This window comes from Periophthalmus magnuspinnatus, chromosome 5 (assembly GCF_009829125.3).
Source record: "Periophthalmus magnuspinnatus isolate fPerMag1 chromosome 5, fPerMag1.2.pri, whole genome shotgun sequence".
NCBI classification, from domain to species: domain Eukaryota; kingdom Metazoa; phylum Chordata; class Actinopteri; order Gobiiformes; family Gobiidae; genus Periophthalmus; species Periophthalmus magnuspinnatus.
Genome location: NC_047130.1, coordinates 23054372 through 23069770, shown reverse-complemented (window position 1 = coordinate 23069770; position 15399 = coordinate 23054372). Strand labels below are relative to the sequence as shown.

The following is a 15399-nucleotide window of genomic DNA, read 5'->3' as shown; positions in this document are numbered from 1 at the left end:
CCCTTGAACAGAAGCGATTCCTCTGCCTCTGTCGTCTGCAGATTAGTAAGCATGCTCCCACAGACTCGGCACTCTGTCTGTTTTACATACATGCTTCTTTTTTTTTTTTTACTGTGAACATCTATACACGGGCTGTGAACTCCAAGTGAAATATGTAATGTGTTCTGATTTATTACCCAAGCATTTCTCATTTCGTATTCTCTTATATAAACAGTAATGCTGCAACAGTAAAATATGTTTAAAAGATTACATGCAAAGGAATGGAGTCTGAAGTGTTTGTATCGTGACCGCTTTAATTCAAACTATATCTGCGTCTCTGAGAACTGTATGTACAGTCTGGTATAGAGTTGCCATTTCCTATTTGTTCTAAGGGTCCTGAGCTCAGTCTAAAGGAACTCCGATTATCTTTGTGTTACATAAGAGCAGGACTTCCCTTGTGTTGATTTTGCGTCGTTGCCGATGTGGCGTCTGATATGGGTGGGGTTGGGAGAGGGGGTGGTGTCTGTGCGTCAGCCATGTTGAGGGGTCACAGTGCTGACCTCTGTCACTCTCACTGAGGATTTCATTAAGGATTCTCAGCTCCAGCTCAGAATATAACTCCACTGTTTTACCACTAGAAATGTGTAGTTCAGTTTCTAGCAGTAAACATAAGGTTGGCCAGTATTTTTGTGTATACAATTTCATTCACTGGGGAGATGTTCGTTTAACTCTACATACTAACTACTCTAAAATACTTATATTTGAGTGAAAATACTGTGTGTAATCGTGCATGTAACTGCTGCAATTGAGTAAATACAAGATTGGAGGAGGTGGCTTGATTTCAGCTCTCATTTATTATATAGTATTTGACTTTACTTTTCAATCAGGACATTTTCTGCCGTAAATTTAAATTATGGAAGATCCAGTGTTAAGATACCTGTTACTGGGGTTCAGAACACACACTTCTTCAATACTTTAAGTAAAATCTGAGTCACCAGTGAATCTTCCCGTCCAGATGGGCATGATTGACAGGTGGATTAACCAATCGGGGACACACATCCGTCTGTATAGGAAAAATAAAGGAAAAAAATATCACAGGGGGCTGAAAAAGATTGCGGGTTTCTGCAGAATCGATGGACAAAGCACTAAACTCTGTCCATCTGACGTGAGGTGAATTTGATTTTATTTGTAATTTGATTTGACCGGCTTTAAGATGCAACGGAAGACGTGAGGACCAGACTGATATCAATCTGTATAAAAAAGACAGAGATCTCGCTGTTACTTACTATAAATGATACTCCAACAGATAGATAGCTCACTGCACTATCAATGCGATGCTATGTCACAGTAGTAGTTTGATCATTGGTCTATATTTCCTCGCTCTCAGGGTCAGATGAGTTGTCTGTGTAGATTAGGTGAGCGGTCTCCCTTATTATAAAAATGAAAGTGTTACTGATTAGAGATGTTTAGACACAGCTGCAGGCTTCATTACACTGCAGCTGAAGCATTAGCACATGTGTCCATCAGCGCTGTCAATCTGTCTGACCCCACTTCGCTTTCCATTAACTCTGTAAGCCCCTTTACACAGACACTTCTGCCGCTGCCCCCGTCCCCCTCCCCATCCTCACAGAGATGCTATCCTTTTCACTCTGTTCAAATCCTCTCCTGCGCCGGTCAATTAAAGTCCCTCTGAATGGAGCTGAGCCTGTTATAAAAGATGGAGGATTTACTATTGTCTGTGTTGTTAGAGATATTCTATGTTAAAAAAGTCACATTTTGGGATTATTTTAAAACATGTTCTAGTCAGGATATGAGCAGTTAGTTTAGAATTTATCCCAAAACACATTCTTTAGTTGTGACTTATTCTGTGTTGTTGCTTATTTTGTTTGTACCTGTTATTTCACCTATTATTTCTCCTTGCATAGATCAGCCAAACTTTCCTTTCTTCATATATCCATTTATGATGATACCTCATTTATTTCTTTCACATATAAGAAAAGGATTCAAAGGTGGTCATCTGGAATCAAGACATTTTGACTTCCATTCAGAAGTCATTTAATATTTCATTCTCCTTGTATGTAAGCTCTGACTCAAGTAAACTGCCACAGTCGACATGCGTTGGTGTCTCTCCACAAAATAAATTACTTTTAACTTTATCCTCCAATGTGTCATTGATCTTTTTTTTTTTTTTTTCTCCAGTTTTACAAAAAAGCAAGTTTTTTGGTATTTTAAATTTCAAATTGAAAATGACTTCTGGATTTTTTATTACAAAAACAGTGTGATGACTAGGCAGGGGATGATAGAGTGAAATTTGGTGTGTTGATTTTCATGGCCAAAATAATTGTGATTAACGATTGTATCGAGGTTATTAAAGTTGCAGACAGTTTAAAAATGCTCTGGATATGAAGAATTATAATTTTAATATTATTAATAGGTTCCATGTTTAGTTATAGTATTGTACTTTGTTATAAGTATCAGGGAGAAGTAGATTTGTTCTCCAAATTCAGGCAATGTAATGGTGATTATCTTTGTTTGCGATTATCATGATTATATCCCTAGTGATGACCACCTTTGAATCCTTTTCTACCTACTCCTGGACAAATGAAAGATTACATTGATTCACATAACATTATATTCATGCACACAGACTCATTTGATCCTTACATTTAGTTTTCATATTGCTGTTTCTCCCAGCATGCCTTACTTGTTTGTCATGATATCACATTAAACTGTCATGTTTTTAAAATAGACAGGAGGCTCCTTATGCGTGGGATCCACTAAAAGACAGTGCTGCTAAACAGTTCTGTCGCCTGTAGCTGCAACACGTCGTCCGTCTGCCAATCTCCTGCACCTCTCCACCACCACCGCCCCCTCCGGGAGGGCATTAGGGGGGTACACTTTCTGTATTTTGTCTGGACACACACTGTTGAATTGATTTGAAGCCAACGTCTATATTTACGCCGTGCTGTTTTGGTGAAATATCACTGCACATGGACCCCAGCGGTTCCTCTGTGGTCATGCCATGTAAGCAGAACAGTATATCAGGACATGCTCCACTGGTCAAGGCTGCAAACCAGGGACTAAACCAACGCTGAGGCTCACCAAGGATGTGGGAAATTAGGAAAGTGTAAACCAGAGCGGTGTGTTGGATCGTTTAAGGAATGGGTAAAGTCTGAGAGACCAGATTGAGGTCATCTGGACATGTACAGATGGATAATAAATTGGCTCGATAGAAGGACACTGAGGTTAGTACTGTCTGGAGGTCTAGTGGATGACCAAAGAGGATATGTATGCAAGAGATGAAAGTGGACATGTAATTATTTGGTCTCAGTGGATTTGAAGGATAAAGTTATCTGGTGGGATTATCAGACAAAGGAAACACAAATTACAGTAAACCTTGGTCTGTCAATGTTAGTGATTTTCAGCTTTCCATATACTAATACTATATTATAAACCTTTTTTTAAACAGGGGGACCAGTTGAGACGCTCACTGTCTTTGCTAAAACAGACAAAGCTAATAAGGAGTGAGCTAGCTGCTGCCCGATGTCCTTATGCAGTTTAAAGTTGCTTCTCCATTTTCATGTCCATCACCTTTCTGTCTGTTTGAAGATGTTATCACTTTGTCTTGAATGTTCCACAATATGGCACTAAACGTATACTTTCTCCACGGGGACAAGACGCCGACCCCACCAGGCAACGTAACAGGTTAGATCTGTGGAGAGGTGAGGCAGAGTGGATGTTTTCCCAGGTATTTTTAAATCTGCTGTTATTGAAAAAAAATGCAAAAATAGACAAATTTAATACCATACTGTGACATTCCAGGCGAAACTATAACATCTACACTTACATGGAGACAACCCAGTGGCAGCATCTCCATTGGAAAAGCTACACAATACACCTTTAATAATGAAACTGTAGATGTTTTGACATATTTTGATGACATATCGCTCTGTTACATTGTAAGGACTTAGTCTGAAACTTTTCTCAAGTCAAACTTCTGCTCTGCCTCGTTGGACCCTGGAGGCTTCATTACAATGTGGCGTCATCGATTACTCCTTCTCCCCTCTCCAATATGGCTGACCAAACGCACTAGACAAAAGAAGTAATTTTAATTGTGCATGTGCTGCTTGGCTTTTCTTAGCATTGGTTTTAAGAGATGTGTGTGTTTTTTTTTTCCAATTCAAACGCACCCTCTATTGCATTGGCTCATTTAGCTGTTTCTCCAGACTAGATTTGAATGTGAATATCTTTTGTGTTTCTCCCCCCACATGGATACGTGTTTGCAGAAAATAAAAATGCTGTTGGCAGTGTTTGCAAATTTGGTTCAGCTGTAGTCGTGATCACAGAGACACGTGTGTGGCTGTATAGCTCCAGCTTGTTCTCCTCCTCCTCCTACGCTTATTGAATGGAGAGCTGGGCCTTATCACGGCTCCAGATTCACTCACACTGATTGAACGCCTGAAAAGGATTTGAGCAAGACTATACGATTTCGGGAGATAGTTCTAAATTAGATACTGTTGGTGAGTAGAAATGTGCCCTGGGTCTGGGTCACAAGATAACTGTAGTCTGACAAGTTCTAACTTAAATCTGTCCATCTTGTATTTATTTGATTGCAGGGGTTTTTATTGCTGGCTCACCACTCCACAGATCTGACAACAACAAACATGTCTTTCTCCATGGTGATAGATGTTTTAATGCCATAAATAGGAACATCACAGGGCAGCATTGTGGTTTGGGCAAAGTGAACCAAAACAAACATGGCAACGTTAACAATGTATTTTGGTGTATTTTAACAGAAATGTATATTATTTTGCTTTTAAAATACATGCAGATGGTCACTTTGGGCATTTCTGATGATGTCTGAGCTTTTCTCTGAGCTAGTTTAGCAAAAGTTAAATTTCACTGATTTCTAATGCCTGTTCTCTGCACTTCAGCCAATCAGTGTGAATTATTCTGATCGTTTCCTGTTACGAGCTTGACAACCGTAAACAAATAAATGCTAGCAACACATTCTCTGTGACCGTAACTCATTTCAGAATGTTCCATATCAAAATCACAAGCACAGCGCTCAAACATTTGAATGACTGTGAGGAATAATGATTGAGCCCACACATGAGCGATGGCGTGAGCAGTGGCAGTTTTCTCAGTGTGAGTGGTCGCTCTTGAAAGACCTCCTTTTGAGCTGTTTTGTGACTGCTCCGCTGCAGGCCTGTGTCCATCATGAGAAACTACATGTGTGACAAGAGTCTGACACAAAGAATGAAAAGACCACTCTAATCATCTTTCTACACAGCAACAGGTGGCTACACTGGTTTAAACGTCTCTGAGGGCATCATTGTAGCTTTTCAATCATATTTGCTGCTGGTATGTGGTGGGGGTTGATGCATTTAGTATAGAATGAGAAAGCAAGATTACAAAGACGTTGTATGGAGGATATGTGATTGGTCAGTTACATGCAAAACGTGTTATTATATGCAACACACAGCACATAATAGTACTGCATTGAGCAAAACTGACAAACAAACATGATGGATAAATGCTGTATTGTAGTTTAGCTAATCCGTTTTGTTGTTCGCTGAACTGTCACACACTGCTGTTAGCAAGCTTTGTCAGTAGCCATAGATGCCCTGGTGCAGGTTGACGGAGATATGACATGACAGCCATAACATCAAATGAGCCTCCAACCAAGCAAAGTGGATGACTGGCTTGCCAAAGGAATGATGTTCTTACACAGTCATTCTATAAACCTTCTGGTTAGTAAACTGGTTGTTTTCCCACATTAGATGATAGTGAAACTGTGAAATAAATTTATTATCTAAAATTTGAAGTGTTATAATATAATCAAATAAATTATGGTTTTGTGTTTTTTTTGTTTTGTTATTTTTTTGTTATAATTAAAGGTGCACTATGTAAATTTTCTGGAGAGGTTTCCTGCCACCTACTTGTGTAAATGTTGCTTAGCTTAATGCCTGGAATGTTCTACTTTGCATTTTGTACAACTGCAGGTGTAAAGGTAAAAAAAAAAAAAAAAAAAAAAAAAAGATTTCTCTGTGAGTGGAGTTACCTCTCTGCAGATCTGACCTGTAACTTTAATGTGGTGTCACCCTTGTGTCCATGGATAAAGGTAATGCAAGTTCAAGTCATAATCTGGAACATTTTAAGCAATAACATCTCTCTGAATGTGACAGTTCCTCCATTAAGTCATATACTGCACCTTTAAAGTTTTATAATAATGCAGTTTATTTATTTTACCAAAGTTCCATTGACAGAAGCACTCAAAGCTTTAAATAAATGCAGTAGTTTGAATTTGTTGGCCTGGGTGTTGTCGGTGTGGGCCAATGGCACTTTTGCGAGGACCCTGGAGTCATGGTGTAGTGATAAAGTGTCACTCATCTTTAATGATCGCTGGGCTTCAAAGACACGCTCAAAGCTAATGAAATATCTCCTGTCAATTTGAGCAAAGTTAGCAGCTGTTTCTGTGGCGAGTGTGACCGCTATGCTTTATTGGATTGGGGATATTTACAAACTGTTAGGAGGTTGTAACCGTTTATAGCTAGTAATTTGATTGTGAGGCATTTATGAATGTACACAATGATTGGACATGAATGTGATTAAGTATTATGCGGCTATGGGCGGTTTGGCTCTTCAAAGTCAGTCAAGTGTATCCCGAGCCACAAGCAGCGATATGTGAAAAATGGTAGTTGCATTGATCTATTGCGCTGATGGATGACTAGCTTGTCAGATGATGTATTCTTTTATTGATTACTATGTTACGTCGGGGTCGATGAAACGCGAGGATTTACCGATGCAGATAAATCAAGGGTCAACAAAGACTACTCCTACATAGTGCATAAATGAAAAGATGTCATTTGTCAAATAGTTTTGGTAATGACAACAATATGGGGACAACTAGCATGATCTGGGTAAGACTTCATGGGAGTTACATGTACGTAAGTGTAAATAAATAAGCTTTGTCATATAGGCTTGTTGACAGTTTCCAATATTTTCCAAAAGCCAGTGGGGATTTAGTGAAGCGTGCGGGTCACATGACACGGCTGACCCTATCTGTCTGTCCTCACGACTGGCCTCTTGTACTTCTCAGTGGGTTTCTGTGCAGTGTCACGACTCAGCGGCCCAGGGCAGTGGAGAATTGACTGGACTATGCACTCAAGCTGCTAGAGCAATAAGCACGATGCAATAATGGTGTAGCAATTTGTGCCATATGGGTACTTCGCTACCTGGGAAATACTTGTCGAATCCATCTTATCTGGTGCCTGGATCAATGGTGTGACTGTGTGCGTAGTGTGATGTGTTGATGGGTTTTAGATGACAGTATTTCTGCAGCTAACACCAAAGCTGAACTATTTTTGGGCCGGTACCTGATTGTATTCTTTCTTTACCCAAAAGACTGTTGTTGTTTTTCACTCATTAAATTTCTATATAGGCCAATGAATTGCTAGTAAAAATTGCGAATGAAAATGGTAAAATCTCACTGTTGCGTGTTTCAGTCGAGGCTCTTTAATTTGATTTGCAGTACAGGCATCGTATCCCACTGAGGTTGAGCTTTATCACAGGAATCATTGGCTTAATTGGGAAAAAACAAAAGAAACTCATTAGCTAGCACTTCATCCGATCAATCACCTACAAATATTTAATGTAAAATCCCCTCCGCCCTTTTCACCATTGCAATAAGAGACATCCCATATTGAAACGACGCTAGCTTTTGTGAGCTGGTTCAGATGTGATGCGAGCCAGTTTTGCCGTGATGCTATAAATCGTATATCAGAATCAGAATCAGAATCAGAATCACTTTTATTGATCCCCGAAGGGAAATTCTCTTAGTTACAAGATGCCACAACCACGGGATAGAATTTAAGAATAAGAATAAAAAGTCATTTAAATAATAAAATTTGTGCAATAAGAATAAAGTGTCATGCAATAAGAATAAAGTGTCAGTGTTAAACAAAATAAATAAATAGATCATCTCACAAAATCACACACTATTTACATCTATGTACAAAGTGGAATATTGGAGTATTGAAGTGTTTGGTTAGAGAACGGAGTTTAACAGTTTGATGGCGACAGGCAGGAAAGATTTCCTGTGTCTCTCAGTGGAGCAGCGTGGCAGTAACAGTCTGTGGCTGAACGAGCTCTTCAGATTGGCCAGCACCTCGTATATATTCCCTACTAGTTTACAGCATCCCCATAGTAAAGATGGCAGATTGAACATGTGTGTGGTAGGTGCGACTATCACTGTCATGGTTAACTGCTTTGGGAAATGAGCTAAAGGGGAGATGGAATATCATTAGCCCTGAATGTGCCTCCCAAAGCAGGGCCGGCAAACACGAGACCCAGCCCTCTGCGCCATATGCTGTTTATATTTGAATACCAGTACATTATTATGCTAAGCCCCTCACTGTAGTTCCCTTATCGGCGATAGGAATCTACAAATCCTCAGCTTTATGTGTGTACAGCGTGAAGTTTAAATCAACATTTCATTGGGAATTAGTACCTTTTCCCTCTGGGGCCTATTTATGTCCGTGGGGCCTAAAGGTCGTGGCTAAGAATAGACTTGTCAGTTACCAACAACCTGTTTGTCAGATTCCTTTGACTAGCTTCGTTCCTTACCCCTTGCTGTCTGTCTCTCCCCCTGATGCCATCTCACTTAATTATCTCCATTGGCAGTCTTTCTGGTCCACTTAGATAAGGTTCACTATCGCGTTTCATTTCTCATCTTCCATCTCTTCAATTTGCAACACCCTTGTGCTAAGTCCCAATTACTGCTTGGGTTTATATTCGGCTCCTAATTATCATATTTTTGAGTTTTGGTTCCTTTGCTACCTACAGTGCACCCGCCTACTCGCTTCACCCAAGAATGCACTTATTGTTCGTCAGATCGGTTTGTAAGAGTTGTATTAACAGATGGCTAAAGTAGGTGGTTGCTCGACTGGCATTGTACTGGCCTAATTATGATTCACCGTTCAACGCAAGTGGTTTAAAAATGGGATAATGAGGAGAAAGTGGATAACACAGTAACCCTTTGGCTTTAAAAAAAAAAAAATTAAATGTAATCTTTCAGTTTAAAGAGATTGTATGTATAGTTTATGGGGGTGAAAAGTCAGCTCCAAGATTCCATGGCAATAGAAAGTTAAAGCCATACTCTGGTACATTCTTCTTGGAGATATGTTTTATGCCATATTGTGGAATATAATAGCCATAGGAACAACATTTCCATGGAAACAAGCAGGAAAGTAAGCAAATGTTTTGTGGAGGTGTAAGCCCGGTCACAAAGGATGCATGCTTTTTTGTTGTTGTTTTTCAGTGCAACAAACACATCCATAATAAAAAAATAAAAAAATAAAAAACATTTTGGTACATTTTTTGCCAAAAATTCACATGCTGGGGCTTGTTAATTACCTACACTTGTTGGCTTCAAACTCATAGTATGATGGAATGTATCATTATAAGACAAATGGGAAAATGCTTGTATTGTTAGTGTTTTTCGTACTACAATGGTATTCAGCCTGTGCAACTTGTATCAGTCTATAGTCCTACTCAGTATAAAGGGCTTTGTCAGGTAGAGCATTTGGCATAAAAACCTTTGTCAAAAGTCATGAGTAGCAACCAATGTTTAAAAGCAGGGTAGAGTTTCTGCAATCTAAGACCTGGATGAAACCAACCCCAACCCTGTCCAGATTCCTTATCATTTGATGTTTTTTATATACCAAATATTTCCCTCCATTATAACTGTGGTGATTGTCAAACTATCATCTTAATACCCAGCCTATACACTTTATAGCAATACATAGTCTCACTCAATACGAAGAGCTTTGTCAGGTAGGGCATCTGACATAAAACCTTTGTCAAATTATAATGTAGTTCACAGATTGTCCATGGTTTGTTATGCACTAAATATTTTCATCTAATATAATCCGTAATACAATCATCTTACCATTTGCTTTGGTAGTTGTCCTACAGCTAAAATTTCCATTAAGGAATGACTATGAAACATTGAAGAGGAGAAATTCAGTTGAGACAAAAGCAGAGGAGCGTAGTTATCCGGGTGACAGCCCTGCTTCAGACATGTATTGTCATAGATAAAGTTACATAATAAATATTTCATGGCCAGTTGAACAGACCCATGTGATTTGAGAGTCCCCACTTTTATGCCACTGCCACTGGGAGGTCCTGCCCACTGCGCATTTCCCCAATTTCTTCACGACCGAATACCACACAGCAGACTAGCATAAGGATTACTCTGCACAAAGAGATGGATTGCTCTTTTAAAACCGGCCAAATTGAAAACAAACAATGTGTATAGGACTATAAGATCAACAGAAAAGAAATAAACAAGAAATTTAGATAAAAATAGGATTAAGTGCTATAATTTACTATACCAAGATTTACCCAAATCTAGACCTAAACTGTCGAGGACAAATTATGACGATACTGTAACAAACCCAGACAAAACTTAGTCTTCATCATGACTGGAATAATAATTGCGTAAACCTTGTCTAAACTAGAACTTGAGCAGGTTTAAATCAGAACTTATCTAAGATGTAACTAGAACTGTTCCTTAATCAGTTCTCTACGCCTTAAATAGGACAACTGGTCAAAACTGGGACTAGACCAGCACTAACCTACGTCCAAACCAGGACTAAACCAGGGCTAAATGAAAACCAAACCAGATGTAAACAAAAACTAAAGCTGGACTAAACCAGATCCAAAGCCGCTTTAAAGCAGGGTAAATCTTTGTTTATGAAGAGACACACACTTCTCAGTATCACTGCGGGGCAACATAAGCACAAAGCACATCCGCACTCCATATTTCTCTTTTATGAGCGCTCTCCCAGACCCTCACGCTCTGAATGGCCACGGCAGCTCCCCCTACAGTATATTCCCCCCTCGGTGTCTCCACTTTCCCCTCCCTCCTCCCATCCCTCCCTCCTCTCCTCTCTCCTTCGCTCCTCTCCCTTTTCCCTGGCTCTCCTCCTATCTCATGCCACTGTGCAACGCGCCGCTTTAGCCGCTACAGATGCAAGTTTAATCCAGCGCTCTCCCAGTCAGCACGGACAACCAAAGGAGATCCGTCTAGCCTTTTCGCTCTTTTAAACTAACACGCGTCCGAATTTGTAAAGAATTTTCAGCAGCTTGTGAGATGGAAAGGAACAGCGTGTTGCATTGCATTCTTTGTGTGAATTTGGGGATTTTTAAAACGACCAAAGGTGTTATCTCCAACGCAACTCTGAAATATTAAGATTCTATTTTTTATTTTTATTTTTTTTAAATCCGGACTTGTTCATATTGTGTTTCTTTAAAGTTTGAGTTGACTGCATCTATTGGGAGTCATGCTTTGAGTGGAGTCTTTTTTCACTTAATCAGCGTTTTGCAGTCATTGTCATGTGGCTCCATAACCTTACATCCTGGACACTTACTTAAGCAGCATTCATTTGAACTAACACCGGGACTATAGTGGACGTATATAGCAGGTGGAAGTTCGCCTGTACCTTTTCAGACTCTCTAGTAGTTACCGGGTAAAAGAACCCAAAATGCAGGTGTCATTGGTGTGCACGGACCACCGCGGGGGGGTAAGCCGGACCACCGAGGACAGGCTTAATCGGCAGAACGCCAACAGCCCCAGTACTGGCACTCGGAGCAAGTTCAAGGCAGTGGCCATGGTCGCGCGCAGCCTGGGTCAACTGTCGGTGCAGAGCGTGCCGTCCTCCAGCGAGCAGAGCATGAAGACCGGCATGAAGTATCGGTAGGAAGCGCACGAAAAAATGTTTAATTAAAAATCCTTGTTACATGACTAGGACTGAATGTTACTGCAGTAGTTGTTCAGTATCAAAACATGTTGGAACAAAAACAAAACATTACAGTAAATACAACATAGCACATAGTTTAAATATTTTATTATATGCACTACAAAGACCAGCCTCTATTTTGCTGTATAAATACCGTATAAATCTACTTCAGCTGTCCGTATTAGATTGTCCTACTTCACTCATTCATCAAAAATTAATTTAATATTTCTGCTTATACTTTATGAATGAAATTTTTAAAATGAAGAAAACCAAACGCAACATATAGTGCAAATTATTGAGTTGTATCATTAATTGCCATATTACTAAGGACCTCCGTAACACTATAATCTGTTCATAAGTGTGAGGACCTGCATCCAGATCCGGTTTACTCCATAATTCATCACAACCTTATTTTATATTTAAATGCATCTTTTTAAGAGTTAAGAGCTTTATTTTACAGGTCAGCCGAAGCATGAAATAAGTAGAGAGAGAGAGAGCTTGTCTGTGCCTTATCTGTTATTTAAATGCTACGTTTAATTACCACGTTTCGTTTTGTGTTGACGTTTTTGTTTTTTTTCTTTGGCTATAAAATGACCTTCTCAACCCTTTCATGTATGTGATTCTTTCAGTTCAAAACATCCCTGGTGCCCTTTCGGCTCTCACCTCTGATCATGTTAAACTCAGGGCTATTGACATTTGACATTTGAAAACAACTTATTGACCTGCTACATCCAAATAAATTTGACTGAAAGAGGATAATGTGTCAATACTGGCAACTGTTTTAAATTAAATCAGGTTTAATTGTTTGTTTCTCCTCTTTTTTGTCAGCGTTATCTGTGATTATAGCTAACAGAAAGTAACAATGTAATGAGCCAGGTTTAACATTACAATTAAATGTATATCAAGATGTGAAATACAGGCTTTGTGTACTTTGTAGTAGGTTTTATCCTGTGTTTAGTGTTGTTGTGTCCTTAGGCAAGACACCGCAGTTTAAATTTGGATGCAATTCATAATAAATGTGTGCAATAAGGGGATATAACACATTAATTGGATGGTGGCGGCACAATGGGTTAAACAGGTTGCCCTCTAACCTCTAACACCTCACTGGAGATTCTTTCATTTCCTTGATCCACATTCATTTATCCAGGCCTGGGCATGACAGAAGGAACATGAACAAGAACATTGATGGCCATATAGTTGCAGCATTCCCCCTAATAAACAGAAATCCCCTTAATAATCACTATTTTAAACATGCTCTATAATTAAATTTCTTGTCCCAATTGTGTTTGTTAGTTGAAAATATTCAATGCAGTTCATTTTATTGCTGTGGTTTTAAAGCCGCAAATCAGATTATTCAGTGAGCGCAGACCTCGAGGGGCAGAAGGACTAATGACTGCATTTTATCTTCTATAGACATACAGTGGGTTAGGGCAGACGGGCCTTTCTAAGTGAATGCTAATATATGCTGTTTGTGCGGTAAATTGTGCAAATTATTCAGCACTTTACAGAAAGAGCTGGAAATGAAAGGGAAATCTCTGTCCAGTACAACTAGGAGAGCATATGGAGCAGGCATTGTAAGTAAATGGGAGAGAGCTGCAGTGATGTTAAAATTAACTAACATTTGGTATTGCAATTTTTGGTAACACTTGAAACATTAACAAAGATTTCAATACATAATGAACAAATAGTATATTAAGAATGTCTCAGGCTTAGTGACTAATTAAGGGGTTATGAGTTAGTGTCGGGGTGTTCATCAAGTAGTCCCTAAGCCTCTGCATTGAGATAGGTCCGTTAAATGTCATAATTTCTGTTAGAGAAATTCAGTTTCTGCGTTGTACTGAGGGCTCTCGCTGCCAGCTCAGTTCCTGTTATCTTAACCTGCATCATCAGAGGTATAATACTCCCTACAATGGAAGCGTAGTCAAACTGGACAGCACTATCACGGTGTCTTGAGGGCTCTTGACTCCGGGTGCTGGGTCTCGTTGCTCCTGCGTTAGAACTCCAACTTTCTTCAACTCTGAGGCTGCTTATAATCTATTCTACAGTAATGTGGAAAGATTTTAGTCAAAGGAAGAGACTAAGAGGTGTCAGATCCTCCACCAGAAACGTTACATAGTTACAAGGTTGTTTTAAGCTTTAATACAACCTTTAATACACTTGTGGTTATCCTTGAGCTACCAATTATACGCCTGCGTCTAAGTCTTTGCTATCACTAAACTGATCAGTGCGGTTTTAGGCGTTAAAATGAGACAATAACAATAATTCAACTTTGCAACTGGGTTTTCATTTGACTAAACACACGTCTCCATTCAAACCATTTGCATTGCTAAGAGCTCTATGTCTGTCATTATTGAAGCTAATGATTTTGAATGAGTGAAATTGTTTGAAGCCACGAGGGCCAGCGGCTGTTTGTGTTCTTGTCTGTGCAACCAAGTCCAAACTAACTCCCCGTGAGAGTTATGTGAAATGCATGGCTAAAAGTACACTAAATACATACACATGCGCAGTCAGGAGGAAAGCACCGCAAATGTACCCATAAATCAAATGTATATTGCGTCATACTGTAGGTTTTCTTACATTATAGTGCTCATTAAATAGAAGGACTGTATACAAATATGGAGCAGCAGAATATACCAATGTTATAGTTTGCGCATTTTAAATCACAATATTAATCTAAAATGACTTAATAAAAGAAACAAGTCTGCTTATTTCTACATTACGTCGTCGTAAATGTCATTACAGCAAAGAGCCGTGAAGTTGTCTGCACCTACGATGGATATCTGCAGATAGAGAGTAGATTTTTTTTTTCATTTGATTACACGATGCTGCCGGATTCTAAACTTATCACTGATTAAGAAAATACAATTGGAGAAAGAAGTAAGTACAGAGCAGTGAAATAAACAAACAAGTGAATCAAACATGCACAAATCACTCCAAATCCAGCTCTGAGAGGGTAAATGAGAAGGGGAAACAACTACAGCAAGGTTAAACACTCCGAAAAGACCACTTTGTATAATAGGCCTGCTTTAAAATGTTAGTTGTAATACTAGGCTGGGGATAAATCTGGTTCTTAACAAATTCTTTATTCAAAAGAACGGGGGCATTTTGACATTCCAACAAATATGTTTCTGTAAATGAACATCTTGACAGTCTTGACAGCCTGTCTTAACAAATAAAGTTGTGCATGTCGTCATCTCATCAACTAGTCGTGCTGTGTTTAAATTTGAAAAAACAACATTTAATGCATTGTTTCACAAGTGGCCATTAGGGTCATCAAACACCATACTCTAATTATAAAGCCAGTATCGAAACAGCTGGATACGTATTGAACAAGTATCTATACTGAAAAAAAAAATCAAATAAATAGAACAGAATTTTACTTTTCCTCAATAGCTTTAGAATGGTCTTTATTTATTTGTGAGTTTCAGGCAAATGATTCCATCCTCATTTGAATGATTGTGAAGAGCTTTCCCCATTAAAAAGATACAGTATTTTGATGTGAATTGTGTTATTGCTATAACAACAGAGGGCCGTTGTCATGCCAAAGCAGGAAGGAATCTTTATGCCTGAAACCCATAAATATCAGGAAAACAGAAATGAACTATTATCTGTTCAA

At 39.1% G+C, this 15399-nt stretch overlaps 1 protein-coding gene across 6 annotated transcripts in view; it reads left to right on the top strand.

The window, feature by feature from the left end:
- The window catches only part of kcnab2a (potassium voltage-gated channel subfamily A regulatory beta subunit 2a), a 123871-nt gene that overhangs the window by 57888 nt on the left and 50584 nt on the right, over positions 1 to 15399 (top strand). The window contains exon 1 of one of the 6 annotated variants that reach the window (XM_033966696.2): positions 11476 to 11740. The exons of the other annotated variants lie outside the window; for them this stretch is intronic. Within the exon in view, the coding sequence (XP_033822587.1) occupies positions 11529 to 11740 (212 nt within the window). The 5' untranslated portion in view covers positions 11476 to 11528. Of the gene's footprint in view, positions 1 to 11475; positions 11741 to 15399 lie in introns of those variants that run through there. 6 annotated transcript variants of the gene reach the window in all.